This window comes from Ceratosolen solmsi, unplaced genomic scaffold (assembly GCF_000503995.2).
Source record: "Ceratosolen solmsi marchali unplaced genomic scaffold, CerSol_1.0 scaffold39, whole genome shotgun sequence".
In the NCBI taxonomy this organism is placed as follows: domain Eukaryota; kingdom Metazoa; phylum Arthropoda; class Insecta; order Hymenoptera; family Agaonidae; genus Ceratosolen; species Ceratosolen solmsi.
In genome coordinates this window covers 1621667-1640075 of record NW_011948433.1, presented here as the reverse complement: position 1 = coordinate 1640075, position 18409 = coordinate 1621667, and the positions used below count along the sequence as shown (strand labels likewise).

The 18409-nt window shown below is 34.1% G+C and overlaps 3 protein-coding genes across 5 annotated transcripts in view; 1 reads left to right on the top strand and 2 right to left on the bottom strand.

Annotated features, from left to right (window-relative positions):
- Positions 1-5035, bottom strand: part of Set1 (SET domain containing 1) — an 11036-nt gene extending 6001 nt beyond the window's left edge. Inside the window, exons 1-4 of the mRNA XM_011502594.1 lie at positions 3331-5035; positions 1827-3179; positions 727-1170; positions 58-444 (exon numbers count right to left, since the gene is read on the bottom strand). Coding sequence (XP_011500896.1) covers positions 58-444; positions 727-1170; positions 1827-3179; positions 3331-4218 — 3072 coding nt within the window. The 5' untranslated portion in view covers positions 4219-5035. The remainder of the gene's footprint in view (positions 1-57; positions 445-726; positions 1171-1826; positions 3180-3330) is intronic.
- An 854-nt stretch (positions 5036-5889) lies between these two features.
- On the top strand, positions 5890-6840 carry UQCR-11 (Ubiquinol-cytochrome c reductase 11 kDa subunit). Its single transcript, XM_011502436.1, has 2 exons — positions 5890-6292; positions 6532-6840. The coding sequence occupies exons 1-2, from the start codon at positions 6203-6205 to the stop codon at positions 6703-6705; spliced, it is 264 nt and encodes an 87-aa protein (XP_011500738.1). The 5' UTR covers positions 5890-6202; the 3' UTR covers positions 6706-6840.
- Positions 6841-11326: 4486 nt separating this feature from the next.
- Positions 11327-18319, bottom strand: LOC105364504 (retinoblastoma-like protein 2). Of its 3 annotated transcripts, XM_011502434.1 has the most exons (10): positions 17705-18318; positions 17023-17554; positions 16604-16900; positions 16012-16095; positions 15137-15213; positions 14648-15037; positions 13956-14395; positions 12918-13487; positions 12168-12501; positions 11327-11986 (listed from the first exon to the last, which is right to left on the bottom strand). In XM_011502434.1, exons 1-10 carry the CDS (start codon positions 17840-17842, stop codon positions 11783-11785), a joined length of 3066 nt encoding a protein of 1021 aa, XP_011500736.1. In that variant the 5' UTR covers positions 17843-18318; the 3' UTR covers positions 11327-11782. The 3 variants fall into 3 exon arrangements, with proteins under 3 accessions (XP_011500736.1, XP_011500735.1, XP_011500737.1); XM_011502433.1 differs by having other exon boundaries at positions 17023-18319; XM_011502435.1 differs by lacking the exon at positions 16012-16095 and having other exon boundaries at positions 17705-18317.
- Positions 18320-18409: the final 90 nt, after the last annotated feature.

Here is an 18409-nt window from a genome sequence, read left to right as displayed (position 1 = left end):
CGACTTTGTCAGCACCGATGCGACAATTCGCCTGAAAGGAGAGAACTGAGGACTCACCCGGAAGGACGGCATTTTTGGCATGCTAGCCCTGATGCCGAGTCCGAAGCCATCGTAATTCAGGCCCAGTGGCGTTGTTGCCTGTTCTAAGAGCGAGGCAAGGCCTTGGTTCTTGGGCTCCTCTTTCACGGGCGCAGGGGTACTGCTCGCGACATTCGCCGGCGCGACCTCAGCACTGTTGGTGGGGGCGGTCGTGACGACGTTGTTACTTATGGTACTGGTACCGACCCCGACGGGCAAGGCCTTTTCATTCTTCTTGCGCTCGTCCCACCAGACATCGAACAGCTTGAAGGCCGTATTCTCAACCATCTTCTTGTTGAAATCCTTTTTTAGAATTTGCTTAAGTTCGTTAACGACTCTGTTGAGCACGCCATTGATGGTTGGACCCTGTACAATTGTAATTAAATGTTATTTTTCATTGGTTTCGTTACATTACCTCGGCTTCATCTTTACGTTCGTTAATATGCCAATGTATACCCAATTTCTAAGCCCCGTTCATTGTCAGATAAAAATGATGAAACGATACATAAAACAATGTTCGCTTAATATAAGTAGACGACTGGATTAATCGTGTCTTTTTATAATTGAACTACTGGTTGAACGATAGGCTAATATATATCGAGGTGGATATGTGATACAATGCGGTCGGCGGTAAAAATAATACGTTACCTGGGGATTGTCCTTGGCGATAGTGTGATTGGCAATGACCTGCAATCTCGTTTGAAAGTTGGGATAAAAGCCGGCATTTTGCGTGGGAGGCCCGAGACCGATGCCACTGGTCGGAGTCCCATGTAGTCCCGTGGTAGTCCCAGCCGATTGATACTGACCGGGAATGTAGGCAGCGGCTGCGGCGGCGGCGGCGGCGGCAGTCGTCGCACCCCCGCAATACGGATATGGGTACTGAGCGGGTCTCGGCCAATGCTGCTGCTGTTGTTGCTGCTGCTGATGCTGGACGTGATGCTGGACTTGCTGATGATGGTGGTGGTGGTGTGATTGGTAGACTTGATGATGATTGGTCGTTGCCGCCGCGGTCGCTGCGGCATAATGGTGCAGCTGAGCCACGGCTGAGTAATTCGTGTATAGATGTTGATTCACCGGTTCGTGCGTGGCAATCTACGAGAAAGGACGGAAATTAATATGGAAAACGAATAGTTATTTGAGTTATTAAAGTAGTTAAAATATGTATATAAATATTCAATTTTGAAATCATGAATCTTATTAATGCATGGGAAATTTTGCAAGTACAGAGACACGACCGCGAGCGCACACAAAGATGTTGAATAAGCTATAAATATTTCATTGATTCCTCTAATTTTACTCATTCGAGCGTTAATTTAAAACTATTTACAATTGTACTTCGTTTATCACATCATCAATATAATCGCTATTTCATTCAAGCTCCTTTAAAATTTTTCGTTATTAAAAAAAAAGAAGAAGAAAAAAAGGAAAAGCGACTATCTATCTACTTACTAAGTGCCATATTAATCATATTGATTTTATCATTAATCATTAATTTTAATCATTAATGAATTTTATCATTAATTATTATTAATCATATAATCATAAATTCAAGGTGGAGTGTATTAAGTAGCAAAAGGTACTTGCCGTTCAATTATGTGAAATTACTATCAATAATTAATATTAAATCTAAGCATATTTCAATCACGAGAAATAAATTTATTAATAGACGATTCGTAATATCTTGTAAATACTCGATTTGTAAAAAAAATCTCTAACTTTCAATAACAAAGCGTTAAAAATGTACACACTTCCTCGATCTTTTCATCGCCGGAGCTTAATGGACTGAGAGACATGCGATCGTCATCCAGCGGTGGAGGAGGCGGTGGTGGATCCTTGGGCGGTTCTGGATCCGAGACGGAATTCCCGGTAGCGGCCGTCGTCGGGCTGTAACTACCCAAGAGTGCCTCGTCCTCGCTCGAGCTTATGATACTGCCAAGGTCCTCGTCAACTCTGGTGGACCTGTTAAACTGACCGAGGCTGTTCTCGCGCACCCTGCGTCTCTCCCTGTTGCGCTGCAATGTCTTTTGAAAGCAGGACTCATAGAGGTCGTGCGTAAGGAAGGGACTCGGCGGATTTGAAAGCATCTCCTCGTCGACATAGGACTTGTGATCATCCTCGGAGTCACTGCCGAACTGTAGGAAGGGTGGGGCCATGCCGCCTGCCTTGTCCTTTAGCAACATGGCTATTCTCGTGTCGAGGTCGAGTGTCTTGCGAACCTCGACGGGCGAATCACGCCGCGAATCTTTGGTTGGCGTGTGGACTGCCGATGTATCCGAGTCCGCGGGCGAGCTCGTCGACATGAAAGTGGACTCCTTTTTCTTCGTCGGCATGACCGGCAGCTTGTTAGAATTTATGGTGACGATCTCCGTGCTGGGAATACTCGCGCCACGAGCAGCCACTGACGGCATCACGACTAGCGGACTATCGTTGGGGATGATGCCCGAGGTCGGCCACGAAGCATTAGGAGGATAAATGCCCCCTCGAGTCTCCGCTCCGACCGCATTCGGCCACCAAACGCCGGGATTCGTTTGATTAAGCAAATTCTGCTGTTGCTGCTGCTGCTGTTGCTGCTGTTGCTGCTGCTGTTGCTGCTGTTGCTGTTGCTGCTGTTGCTGCTGCTGTTGTTGCTGTTGCTGCTGTTGCTGTTGCTGCTGCTGTTGTTGCTGTTGTTGCTGTTGCTGCTGCTGTACTACTCCTTGAGCTAAGCTTCCAATGTAGTTGGCTGTTTGATTTGTGCTCTGATGATGATGCGCCTGCTGATGCTGATGATGATGGTGATAACTGCTATAATAGTAATCATAATTGCTGACTGGCGTCGAATTTTGTGAATAACTGCTAGGATAATTCAGTTCACTGGGTCCAGTACCATAGCCCAAGTCACTGCTACTGATACTGGTACTTCCGGGCGTCGAATAATCACCGCGATAAGACGTTGTTACTTTATTACAAAACCTCGAATTCTCTACATATGAGTCCCTGCTTTTATCGAGGTTCGATTTTTTATTATGCCTACTATAATCGTCTCTTTCATCTGTGACTGAACTTGAAGATTTTTCAACCATAGAAGGAGTCTGCCCCCTTTTATTCTGTTCAACATCAGTCTGTAAAATCATTATCAATACAATAAATATATTGTTTTCATTATCATCAATTATATGTAATGCAAATTCAAATTATTATAGATACGATAAAAAGATATTGTACTAATTATTACCAATGTAATAAGTGTCAATACGTGCAATAAATGTTTACCTTAATCGATGCCGTTGGTGGAACAACTGCTACCGTAGTTGGAGGCTCTTCCTTAATTTTTTTTTCAATTTTTTTTTCAATTTTCTTTTCTATAGTTAAATCATCGTAAAGTTTTCGACATTCGTCTCCGAAAGCATCTAAGAAAACCCTCAATACTTTACCCATTACAGAAGTATTATTTAATTTTTCTACGCATGCTTTAGAAGCCTTTGTAGTTTCAAAAACAACTCTTGCTATGCCAAGATGCTTATTTGTTACAGGATGATAATATATCGTAAGTTCCTCAGTGGTGCCAAACTTTTGAACCATGTCAGAGAGAAATGTCCTATCTATATTATCATTCAAATGACAAAATGTCACTTCTAAAGGTGGTGGCTCTCCACAATAATTAGCATCGATCTTGAATCTTGGTACAGGCAAATCAAGTTTGTCTAACCTAGTCCATATTCTAGTTAACTGAGAACGCGGATCTCTCACTTGAACTACAGGATAAGTGGGATCACCAGGTACAAGACCATCGTACCTATAAACTTTGGTTGCCCCTTTCTTTAAAAATGGATCTACCAGCAGCTTGTAATTTCTAGGTTTTTGCGGCGTTGTTGGACCACTGGTGGCGGAGCTACCACTAGATTCTTTTTGCGCTTGCGATTGACCATGGTTATGTTTCGATACCACTTGCTGTTGATGTTGCTGGTGCTGATGCTGCTGGTGACCCGTGACATTTGAATTATGGGACACATTGTGGGAACTGTTACTGTGGGAATGGTGATGATGCAAAGAGCCACTACTACTTTGCGAATGATGATGGGAATGATGGTGGTGATGATGGTGATGATGATGCGAGTGTGAATGCCCATGTCCATGCCCATGTCTCTCCATACCGTTCATCGCTAGCAAGCATCATCCATTCGTAAAAAGCGCGATCTTTCAACTCGACGTGGTTGTTGTAACTGCACGCACTGTTCTGGCTACGAAATACTTGTTACGTTGCTGGACTCGAGCATTCGTCGAAGACGTCGCCGTTTTAGCCAGTAGAAGGTACTTAAAAGCTGCGAGTTTCATTGAGCTATTAATGAGGGAAAGGCCTCGACTATTTTATTGAAAATACAAAGTAATCCCCTTTTACTAATCGTAATGATATTTGTCTCCCTTCGTCTACAACTATTTGGTAACAAAATATCGATGTCGACGACGAAGTTCTACAATTTGTAGCTCACGAAGGGCCTTTAATACGTTAACTCGCTACGTTACCCCCTTACGGTTATTCCTTGTCACTTGAATTTCTCCCTTGTATAAAGAAATTCTCTGACTCGCTCGTCAATTCTCCGCAACGCGTAATATTGAAAATACTCGGAAATCCGGGTCCTGTGGGTGTGAGCGTTGTCAGCCGTCGTTAGTGTCTATCCGAGCAAGAGTAACATAACCTGTACGCGATCGGCGCGCAGCTGAACCATCGATTTTTCCGAAAGTTTCGCTCTTTTTCAATTTGGCAAGTTGAAAATCCACGACAAAATTAGCTCTTCCATGCGGCACAATTGCCTCGATTACCTTCGCGATCGTCTGCTTTTAAAAATGTTCGCAGAGTTGCACCGAAGTCCCAACTAAGACCTCGCTGTTCCACACTTTGATATATATCGTTTCCCTCTTATACGTGCGCCTAAAGAGTCGTGAATCGTGTTTTCTTTAGGTGTATTGGGGTCCTAGGTGTCTATAGTTCACGTATATACATAAATCCGCGCGTGCCAGGGCGCGCATGTGTGCGAGGCACGGTACAATGTGATTTTTTCTTTACATGTGCGCGAACTGGCTACGCACCGCACTCACACCAATTACTTAAGCCGTATACACGACGGCTCTAATGTCTCGCCAGCTGTACGCACGCGCATACGTGTTTATTTTCTCGAAAGGGAAAGTAGGAAAAATAAAGCAAAACATGCTACTTCTGCAGCACATCTCGATTATCACCACACATACTCTCTCTCTCTCTCTCTCTCTCTCTCTCTCAGTCTCTCTCTCAGTCTCTCTCTCAGTCTCTTTCAGTCTCTCTCAGTCTCTCTATTAAAAGAATCCTGCCAAATGCATTCGATGGACAATCGAGTCACGTATTGTTTACACGACTAAATAAATAATATCCCGAGCTCCAAGTTTATTAAAACAATGTGTTTTTATAAGTAAGCAGACCCTACGGTATTAACAATCATTTTCTTATCGCTAACAAATGCTTAATACAAATGTTCAGGCGAACAAATAGCAAACTTCGCCAAATCCTCCTCTGCAATATTCGATAACGATAGTACGATTAAAGAAATACGGGCAATCGACGGGCATTCCACGAGACAAATGTCTATCTAGTAAATGCGTTATCTCGTATCGAGTCATGTTCCTATGCTAAAATCTCGTAGCCATCTCGCGCATTAAAACATTCGGCTTTCGAAGCCCGTCAATTCCCGAAGCTCATTACATTTGATTATCAATAGGCGCTCGGCTACAGTCAACGAGCAATGACGACTTATTATAAACCAGCCAAATTGGAAAATGCACACGAGGGCGCATGCGCGCCGCTGTTGCTCCATTTGCACTTTACAAGGTGGCGGAGCACGTCGGCCTATGACTTCGCGCCTCTTCTCGCCGCTCTCTTTCACGATTGTTCGCATTTGCGTAAGCACAATATTTCACAAAGCTGGTGCTTCAAACGCCCCAAGCAGCGTCAATTGCTGTCGTATTACTCGCGATCTCTCGCACCGCGTGCTTTTCTGTTGAAAATCCGTGTCCCATCCCGATAAATAAAGCTTAACCGAGACACGGTATATTATAGGCATTGGCCCGGCTTTTCCAATTCCTTTGACTCCGGATTACGAGGGAGGTTGGAAAAATGTCTTTCCTCTCGTCGATCGTCAATAATATCGTGCCAATAGTGAAAGCTGACGACGATGAGTTGGTTGATCCACAAATTGTAGTTCGAGTAAGTTATATTGTGTCGATGTATGAAATTATATTACGTAACTTGTCTTACGTTTAAAGCCCCAATGCATATTTAATTGCGTAAATAAGTCTAAGGCAACTATTATACCAATAGCTCGTTAATGTTGGGTTAGATATAATTTAGATGACAAAGTTGTTGAAGTCTTGAAAACTTTATAATGACTTTTCTCTCTCCATGCATCATAAAATTGATTCAATTTTTTTTTATATATTTTACAGGAAAAGTGTGCAAAATTGTCTACATGTATGGCTTTAAAGCAAACTTTGGACGATTGCAATAATCGTGTCAGAAGCAAGAGTCAAACAACAGAGATTTGTTCCGAGGAAGTTGTCAATTTCATCAGCTGCATAGATCACTGTGCTTTAAAGACTTTGTTTAATTATCTTAAATAAGCATTATTATGAAGTAGGAATTTTAATAATCTTAGATACTTTTCTTGTTATTTAAATTATATGCATATGTATATATACACACATATCTATACGTGCGTACCATGTGCGCTCTTGTAGGTATGTATGTGCGTGTCTCTGCGTATTTGAGTACATGCTTATACATGTATATGCATGATACTTAATAAACTACATTATTAAACTTTGGAATTTATTTAATATATATCCATTGTTAAAATGACATCTAATAATAAACTGTAATTAAAGAAAAATAATGATTGCATTGGAATTTTTAACAGAATTTTACCAATAAGCTACTGATAATCTATTGGAATTGTAATGTACAGTTAAACAAAATATGTATAATTAACAATAATGGTTAGTTTAATTAGATATAAAGATGCCTAACCTATAATTAATTTCCGAAGAATAAGTTACAATCATGAAAACTTTTGTAAAATCAATATACAATTTTTTACTTAATATTGCTACATTCATTTTCATATATTAAAATGTAATGGGAAAAACACTGTTTTAAAATAATAATCGATAAGCCATTAAATTATTTTACTATTATTTATATATGTCTATTGTTTGAAACAAAATTGTCATTCATAAGTGAAGAAACATTGCACGTTCCATATGGTTTATTCAAATTTAGACAATCTATAAATTGACTATCGATGATTAATTTTTATTATCATTTATAATTTTGTGAAATCATTAATTATGAATTATTAATCAATTTTGAAAAATTCTAAAGAACATATTCAATATACCGCATAAAAATTAAGACATCAATTTTTTTTAAATGATGACGCTTTTACGAATATAAATATAGATTAACAAATTTTTTAAATTGAATAAATTTTTCATTTATGTAATTTGAATAAAAATTGATTGAATATAAAATGTTCTAGTTGTTTATTTTTAAACATTTTAAATATTGGAATTAAAATTTGTTATTAATATGAACTATTTGAATTGTGCATAGAACATTTTGTATAAAATGCGTTTTTATTAATATATTAAGTATCATCATAGACAAAATTGTACAATTTACAAACGAAAATAAAACTAATTGTGAAATTTTAGTATAATATAAAATTAATTTATTTCTATTTTATTTTTCAAAATGCAAAAATTAATAAGATATAAAAATCATAATAAAATTGATCATGAAATATAATAAATTTAAAATTATTTGGAACTATGCAAAATTTTTTTTTTTAAAGTTATAATAATCATCAAATATATAACAAATTTCAATAATTATTTTGATAAAATTTACAATGTGTTTTTATTATTTGTGAAAAGGAAAAGGAAAAGTACAAAACGAATTATTCTTTTAATATAGAACATAATACGGAGAACCGGTAAAAAAAATTTCATTTTTTAATTTCATTCATGATTTATATTTCAATTTATGAAACTTCTAAAATGTAATTTTTTACTTAAAGGATTTTGTAAAATTTGAATTAGTCATTAAAAATAATATACTTTGCTAATAATACTAGAATTTTGTATCTAGTAAGCAAATTTTAACTTCTGCATTTCGTAAGTTATTTATCGAATATTAGTAATATAATTGGACTAAATTACCATATTGGTTTAATATTAAATAAACTAGATGTAACATTATGAATAGTAGGATAAGACAACTTATTTAAGGTGATACACAGATTTATATTTTACTTTTAAATGGCATTTTATTTATCAATTATATATCAATATATAATAATATGTACATACCACAATTTATTTATTATATTCTGATAAAAAGTTTGTCGACAAATCTCTTTCATTGTGCACAATATTATTAAATTTAACAATTATATCACGTGCACACAGAAAAATATATGCAACCCTATATAAAAACATAAAGTTACTTGAATTTGCTGATAGAATATAATTCTCCTATATTTTCGTTATATTATTTACTTTTATGTATAAATGTGAGTTATAAATTTAATAGTGGCTTTAATATTAAAAATTATATAACGAAAAGTATTGAAGTTTTGACATTCTAACTTATTCAAGAATTTCATATTTTGGGTCGAAATTTTATGACAAATCTAATAACAAATATTTTTTGTACTTATAAGCTAAAATTAATTATTACCTTTATGCAAAATCCACTTGAAGTCTACAATTGTTTTAGTATAAATTCATATGTTTGTTATTTGATTAAATATTGAATTCTATATTCATGCTAATTTCAATGAATAACTACATAATTCATTTCAGACTAATTTACGAGGGTAGGCTGATTTTAAGCGCCTTAATCAATATTACCTTTTAAAAATTGAGATACTTAAATAATTAAAAACGTACGAATGTAAAGTAAATATTACTTTATTAGATTTTACAAATTCTTTAATTCCGTACCTGTAAAATCTTCTGGATTAATTTTTTAATCGTATGTGCTAATGATGTTTTGACAATTGTATTTGAGACATTTCTTGTTTTGTAAAACAGTTACCTGATTTTGAATTTATATGGCAATCAATTGACTTTGAATATAGATTATAATTTTATAAGCAATAATTTTCAACTAAAATATTTAGATTCGTTTATAGTTTTACAAGTACATATCTATTTACGTGAATAATAATAATCTTTACATTTTAACATGTATAATTTGTTTGACTTCAAGGTTCCTGATAAACAAGAAGACAATGAATTCCTTAAACAAATTAAATTAAAAGCAATAAAGATTATTTATAAATATAATTATTTTTAAATGTTTCTACATCCACTTATTAGAATTTTACAAGAACGGATGTATTATATTTCAGTCTACCCTTATACAAAATACAAGAAAAAAGAACTTGCAATCTCACAGTCACTTTGGCACATTCTCTCTTAAATCATTATTTATAGTTTTGCAATCATAACTAGAAATAATAATAACAATTTTCGCATTCAAACCAGATTTTGAAATGTTTTTAAGTAGTGAATATCAATCAAATTCTTATATATAAATTTATGCTATATTTATTTGGTTTGATATTCGCATTTCAGAAAATTACTGAATACAATGAGCATATGTGTATGCGCGCGCGATACGCCAGTACATACGAGTACACATACAGACATACAAATACACACACGCGCATATATATATATATATATATATATATATGTATATACACGTGTGTATATATATAAACAATATAGCAAAGAAATGCTTAATGTAATCGAAAATTAAATGAGAAAATGTGAAAATATAGCGCAATACTCGTTACAGAAATGTCACTAATATTTATAAGCTCCAATCAGTCAGATTTTAAGGCAGAGAGTCACCTCCAAACTTATATTTTTTACAATTTATTTTTGTTCTGGGTATTTTAAAAACATAACCTAAATGATTCAAAAAATAAATTATTATAGCTTGAAATATTTGTATTATATTTTACAATCATATAAACATTTATTTAACTTTTGTAGTCAAGAATTTAAGATCTAAGCATTTAAAAAATTGTCGATTTTACAATTGATATCGATAAAAAGCAAAAATTAATATTTCTAACTTTTGTGATTGCAAGTAATTGTAAGGCTAAAAGAAAATATATTTTAAATATAATAATTATAAATATAAAAGCTATAGTATAGATATTGTATATTTGAATGTAAAAATGAATATTTATTTGATTGTAAAAAATATACTTTTACGTCAGCTATTTTTACTCGCTTATAACTCTAAACTTATGGAATAAAAGAAAATATGAATTAAAATTTCAAGGTGAGTCACCACCATAAAATGGTCAAATAATATTGGTGCAATAACAATAGTTAGGGGCCTAGTGCTGAGCTATATATATATATATATATATATATATATATATATAACTAAAAATGTTATTAACCAAGATAAAGCACCTTTTATTTAATGTGATTACTCTATTAATTATTCATATTTATGAATTGATTCGTCATAATTTAGTATTTTTAGTAAGTACTCGAAATATCAATTTATTACAAAACTCATATAATTTTGATTCTGTCAAAAAATGTTATTATACAAGTAATTAATTTCTAAGATATTAAGTCTTTTAAACGAAATTTTAACAATTATGTAAATAATTTCGAAAGTAATATGATAAAATTTAATTAATAATTAAAGATGGATGAAATTATTTCACGTATGCTAAAGTAAATTTTATAATTTAAAATTCTTTTTAAATAAAGTATTTAAATTTGTTAATTTTACGTTAGAAATATTGTAGGTATTTAGCTAAAAGCAATAAGTTTTTTCATAAAATGAATAAGCGAAGATTATTTGTTTACTCAAACTCAAGAACATAATAATTAATTATGAGCAACTAATAAGATTATGATCATCAATATAAAGTTCAAGCTTAATTTGATTAATAATGTTAAAAAGACATTGAATACATTTTGTATCACAACGAACTAAGTTTGACAGATTAATTTTGCTTGAATTATGTAAGTGTTGAATGATCATAGTAATATCACGAGTCGAATAAGAGGCGCTTGCACGCTTCTAATAGATCGCGAGAACACGAGATTCGCCTTATCAGCTAAAATTTTCATCAAATTCGTATTAAAATTTTTTTTACTTAATAAATCACATTTGGACAATTATTAATTTGCCCCCCCCCCACAAATCCATCTCACGTGGGACGTAGGACCCCGTGGTTGTGCGACATTACTTTCGAGATATCGAGCACACAGAGTGTTGCGCTATGATAAAATTATACAGTATAAGAGATCGTTCGAGAAGCCTTTCGTTACTCTATCGCTCATTTCCACACACAATGCTTATGGTGCTCATCGCTGACGTGTACAGATTTGTATTCGTATATAGCGTGGCGAGTGCTTTCCATGACCCTAATGAAGCACAATTTCTAAACCACTCCATACAAGAAGTTTAGAACACTGCGGTAGGCGTTCATATGACTGCTGATGTAGCATGTTGAGAGTAAGCTCTTTCTACGATGTGTTTAAATATGTTTCGTAGTGCAGCTATTCCTCAATAATGTCATTTGCTTTCACTGTATAACGACCATCGGTTACCGTACAGTGTCCTACGTTTTACTTGAAATTCGCAATTGGTCTACTGATTTTGCGTGCGCCGATCGCCAATGATGTTCTCCAGTTTTCGAGCAACGAACGTCGTTGTCGCGGTCATCAGTTTTTTCACGTTAGGCTCACCGTTTGGCAGTGTAAGTGGAATTTCAGTATCATCGGAGAGCAAACGCTTGCCTACACATTTCCTTGCGTCAACGGATGTCACCATCTTGTTAATTGACTCCAGATCCTAATAAAATACACGCGCGAATGTCAATCTTCAATTTATACAATTTTGAATTTTTCAAATAATAACATTTAAAAAAAAAACTAGCGGCTAATGGTTAAGATTAAACTTATACATTCTATCAGATATAATAAGCAAAGAAATAAAGACGCGTGAAATGAGACAGCAATGAAAATCAAATGACCTTAGCTGGGCTGCGATTGAAGCAGTAATGTAATTGAGGCGCAGGTGAGGCCGCGATCTCCTTAGGATCCAGAACGCGAGTCATGACACTTTCTGTGACCCGTCTCACCGGCGAGCTGCTAGTGAGTGATCGGCCCTTTGGCAACGGACTCAGCGTTAGATTCGTAACACTGCCCTCCGTCAGACCGAGCTTCTTAGCAAAATCCTTTACCTCCGGAACGTATACCGTATTGTAAAACTTGATAAGATCCCCGCGTTCTTCGGAGCCGTAGATACGTGATGTCGCGGCCATGTCCGAAGGGGTCGGCGGTGCCGCATTATTTGTTTGATTATTCCTATTATATTAAACGATAAAAATATTTATACATTTAGCTTCTATTTTTTTAATTTAAAATGTTTTAAAGTCTTATTACATGGCTAAAATGATGTGTTACTAATGTTGATAAAATTAATAATTACTGCCTCTATCGATCAATCAATGTAATGAATCATTAATTAAAAACAACAATAATTTAAGTACAGTTCTTTTATGACATTAAACAGCATGAAATTTCTTTATGATTATTTATATCAATATTTAAGACCCTAATGAAGTATGCGTCATTTTTTCTTCTTATGTATATTAAACTATTAATTATTAATAAAAAAAACTTATAAAAAGTAGTCTATTATGAATAGATATTTTTTATGTATGTTATGCTATTACACATAAATTAAATATTATTATAATAAACAGGGCTTTATGTTTTACCTGTTGTTATCCTCCAACGCTGCTTCCGAATTATTTTGGATTCTTGATATAAGGACGGAACGATAAATATGTGACTCTGCTTGAGGTTGGAGCCTATAGCAGCGCATAATCTCTGTGAACGTATTTTTCTCAATTTTACCGAGTTTGCAGATGACATATACTGCGGACATGAGGATCTGATCCAAATGTCGATCCTTCATGAGAATCGTCCGCTCCATTATCGAATATTCGAAAATCGTCCAGATCTTTCTCTTGAGGTCGAGGTCGGTTATATCCAACGAGTTGCAGATCGTCTGCATTCTCGTGATCGTCAAATTATAGAATTTACGGAAAAAGAGGGCGAGCGAGCCCGTGCGGCGGGGCTTACTTTGGTCGCGATTTACAGTTGCTACGGAAGCGTTGGATGTTGATCCACAGCCGTTCCTCTGGGGACTCGATTGTTCAGGCACTGCGACGAGTCGGGACAATAGGCTTGGTCCGCCTACCTTTAATACACTTTGTGCCGACGATTTCGAATCGGTGAATAAACGTTTTTTAGCAACGCCTGATGCCGGCACTGGAGACTGAAACCTTTGGGAAAAATAAAAGAAACTTTTAATCTCCTCGTAGGCATGAAATTTGCATCCTGTCAATCAATTCATTAAATATTTAAAACAAAATTTACTACTTTATATAACAGGCATTTAAAATTATGTTCATTAAATTTTGTTGATTTAAAAACTAGAAAATAAAGCCATATAGACTATTCAGTAATAAATTAATGTATTTTTTTTTTCTTTTGTTCTTTCTCCAATAAACAATTTTATAGTAAAGGTATTAGAATAAGATTTTTCCATTATACTAATACTTATATTTACATAATTTTTGTGGACTTAAGTAATAATGACAATTCTTTAATTAATTGTTATATATTACCTATTTCGATTAATTATATTAAACAATAAAACTATAATTATTTAATAAAATTATAAAGGAAATTAGAAAATTAGTATTAAAATAAAAATTATGTACAAAATTTAAAAGTTCTTATAAACAAACCGTTCAGAGGCAGAGGAAATGGGACTTTGTGCAACATCGTGATGCGCTCCTCTATCTAAAGCAATTCTTCTCAATACTGGTTGCCCAGGAGTGTTGGGATCTACTAAATCAAAAGTACCAGGCAATGCAACATCTTCGTAAGATGGAACACCGCCTTCACAATTTTGAAGTGCTTGCCATAAAGGACTTGCTGATTTCCAAGCCAGAGATTCAAGGATCATTTCTTCTATAGTATTCAAATGCTTGACCATATCTCGTGTCAGCTGATCTACAGCGACTTTAACAATAACTTCAATAACCTTATAAAAGAAATAAGCTTCCAAGTTTAGTGCTTTTAAAATCCAAGGAAATGTTCTGTCTTTATTTTGATATGAATAAACGACAATTTCGCAACAACATGCGAATAAACATTGAAGAAAAACATCGTTTTTCAATAAAGTCTGAATGAAAAAAAAAAAAAAAAACAAAAAAAAAAAAAAAAAAAAACAAAAAAAAAAAAAAAAAAAAACAAAAAAAAAAAAAAAAAAAAACAAAAAAAAAAAAAAAAAAAAACAAAAAAAAAAAAAAAAAAAAACAAAAAAAAAAAAAAAAAAAAACAAAAAAAAAACAAAACAAACAAATAAAGCAATTAAAATATTATATTCAAATCAAGGTATTTTGAAAAGGTTTTATTAAAATATAAAAATAATTACCGAAACATCAAAATTTTGTTTCTTCGACATTTCATCCTTTAAAACAAGTTCTAAAACTTTATAAAATAATGTTTGCGCGGATTGTAAACGTTTTTTTCCAAAATCTAGAAAAGTATTTTCAGCCTGATCAACAATTTTTGGTGAATATGCATCACAGAATGTTTTTCCGAATTCTTGAACCTTCATTTCTACAAATGTTTGAATATCTGGTGAACTGTTTTTAAATATTTCCAAGAGATTTTCAGATGGAAAAGCTTGACATCCTACTAAAAGAGTTTGCAGACGTATGACACTTTGCGTTGGATTTGACGTCGTTGTCGCATTTGTTACGTCTTTTGTTTTTAAATATTTACGACCAGTGAGAGGCGTTGGTGGTGCCCAATGTTGTATCTATCATGTTATACAAGTTGTAAAACAAAAAAAATATATATTAATTATAGAAATATTGATACAATTTATTTGTAATTTTATAAGAAAAGGAAAAACTACCGATATTTGCTCTTTTTTTGGTTGAAACTGCTCTTGAAGATCGCTCATATTTATCATTTTTGATGGTGAATCTGGTCCTAAAATAAAAAAATAAAATTATCAATATAGATTTTTATGAAATATGTAATCAACAACATTTATCCGATATAAAGATTGATTATGATATCATGTTGTATTTTAATTATTAACTGTTGTTCATAATTTAGTGATTTAATGATATTAAAGAGTCCAAATGCTAAATTAAAAATGAAATAATTTACAATAAATGACAGAATGATTTAGAATAAGAAGACATGTTTTTTTTTCTATTTAAAGTGTTTGTTTGTTTGTTTGTTTTTTTTATTCAATTCTAGTCATTTAATAATTACTAAAATGGATAAAATATTCTCACTAGTTAAAATATAAAATTTTTTATTGCATTTGTTAAATATCAAGTAATGTTCAATCAATTGTAACTATTATAAATAATATTTAGTTTTCTATGCATGAAAATAGAATGACATAAAACTAAGATAGTGGTTAGTTTTTTTTTTAATATAATGAAGTTAGTATTAATAAGTATATTTGTGAAAATAAGTTATAAAAGCCATTAAAATAAGGATAAGATGTTGCATATTAAAGTGCCACATTGCTATATACCATTTTGAAACCTTTTAATAACTTTAAGCCTAAATTATAGCTTTATCATATAGCTTATGAAGTAATATAATCTTGAAACTTATGGCTCTAAGACTGATAGTATACATGCTATGTATACTATCTGAAATAATAAATGAAATAATTAAAAACTTAATCCCATAAATATTAAAATAAGATTTGTAGATTTAATTTGATTTTGATGGAAACAGGAAACACGTTTTTCTTAACGGACCCACCTTTTGATAACACAGACCAAGCTAATTCTCCATCAACAGCTTGCATTTGTGATACACCCTCTAGTCTTGCTCTTCTCCATTCAGCTGAATGTCAGTGATGGTAAAGCAGGCACACATTGGTTAGCAGCAGAAAATGAAAGGGATTGATGAACAAGAATAAAAAAAAAAGAAAAACAGAACAAAATCAAGCATTGAATACAAGAAAAAACAATAAAAAATAAAAAATTGAATGACTTGAAAAAAAAATTGCAGATCATTTGTGTAAGATGTAATTTACCAATAAAGGAATACAACATTAATACTTGATATAAATTAAACTCCGATATTGAATCAAAATAATATTGTTTGTATAAGCTATGTATCGCAGTATTGGTTTAATAAGTGTGCGTGTATGTGTGCGTGCGCGCGTGTGTGTATTTTTTTTTTTATTAGTTGTGTTGCGTTATAAAGTAGTATTTTTAAATAAAAAGTTGTAGGTGTAAATTCGGATGAATTATATGTGCATAATAAATGCATGCTACTTAAATATCCTATTATTAGAGAGCATAGCATTGAGCAAGCTTTATTACAATTATAATAAAATACTTCTTACCCAGAAAAATTCTTTCATCAAGATCTCCAACACTGAGGACATGCTGTTCGTAAGCTTTGTTAATTGCTTTGTTATTTCCATCAAAATTTAAGGCTTCCAAGATTCCAGAAAAATTAGACTGATCTCCTCGTATAGTCTTTTCATTAAAAAGCTTATTCATATATCGCTTTAAGGAATACTCTTTGATTCCAATAGCTTCAACTGCGATAGCATTATGACGCTCGCATAATAAGCTGACTATGCAATTTGTGACTTCTGGTGGAGTATAGCTTTCATCGTTGAAATTTTCAGGAAGTCCTTAAAAAAAGAATTCATTTTTTTATTATTACATTAATAATGATGATTTCTTTTTTCTCCAAGATTGAAATGAACTGTAACATTAAAAGCTGAATAAAATAAATTGCGTAAGTTATACTAACCGGGAAAATCAGGATTCAACAAATCCTTTCTGTTTGCTAATACAGCATTGCTGTACATTAGATCGCAGACAACTAATAATAAATGATAAGAATTCACAAGATCATCAGAAATTGTTGATATTCCGCTTTTTATGCAAATAAAAAGTGACCAACAAAATTCGAATAATCTCGAAAGCGTACAGGGTACAGCTTTGTGTCTCCTAGATCTCATTGGTTTGCTTAAATCGTCGGCTGGATTCTTAAATATATCTTTAAAAATTGGTTGATACTTTTGGAATATTACCGACGACACAGAAAAGTTTCTATGTAATGTATCTATTCTTGCTCCAAAATCTTGAGGCATATTACACATATCAGCCCAGGCTTTACTTTTTGTAAAAAATTCTATTAAAGGCAAATTACAAAGCCTGAGAAGTCTAGTCAAGGAAACGCAATTCCCTTGAATATTTGCTCCAGTCTTTCCTACGGTAGGGGTCGAGGCCTTCCGGCAAGCAACGTACAGGGCACATCCTATCCAATGCAGTTGATCACCCTTCAACACAATCAAATATTTCATTACAATGCTATATCGATAAGTTAATGGCGAAGGAGGAAAACAAATGAAGGAAGGCATATAATACGACTGGAAATGAGAGAGAAGCGACCTACGCTTCGCGCAAGTAATTAAGTAAATAAGGAATACCTCCAGAGTGTAGTGCTGCCTTATGTTCTCGTAAGATCTCCAGGCCTCGCTGGCAGCGCTCGCGTCCATATTAAGCTTTTGGCAGAGATCCTGGTGTTTCATGAAAGTCGAGTCCTCGATATCGTCGGACTGGCCCATTTTGTCAACCGCGTTTGTGCTAGGCGATTACGCCCGCGTTACCGAACACAATTCAAGAAAATCGAGGATTCAAAAAGTAAAGTTAGTGCGGCAATTTCAAACGGAGTCCTTTGGCCCCGGGCACCGAGCTCCGAGCTCCGAGAGTCTCGCACAAACACGATTCACTTGACACCGCAGTCAACTCTCTTCGCAGCATTCGCCCGCGCACTCGGCATACCATGTAGTCATCTATCTGCCGTCCACCATCCACGTCTTTGCGCGGGAAACATTCGGCGGCGCCGCCATCTTCTTGCCAGCTTGGCGGGCTTTAGCAGACTTTATATAAGCTTGCTTGGGATGGATCGCGCGGCACAACCTATGCGGCCAAGCGCTCTTTCATAACCTTCTCAACTCCACCGTCAAAGTCCCAAAATTCATATTGTAAAAAATCCCTTTTACCCCTCTGACTTACCGATTTTTTACTTTTACATTTTTCGCCCCGATTCCTCAACACTTTTCATCTTAGTTTTATAAGAAAAGTGAGTATATATGCGCGCGCTTACGCGCCCGCGTTTTCCTCTCTTAATT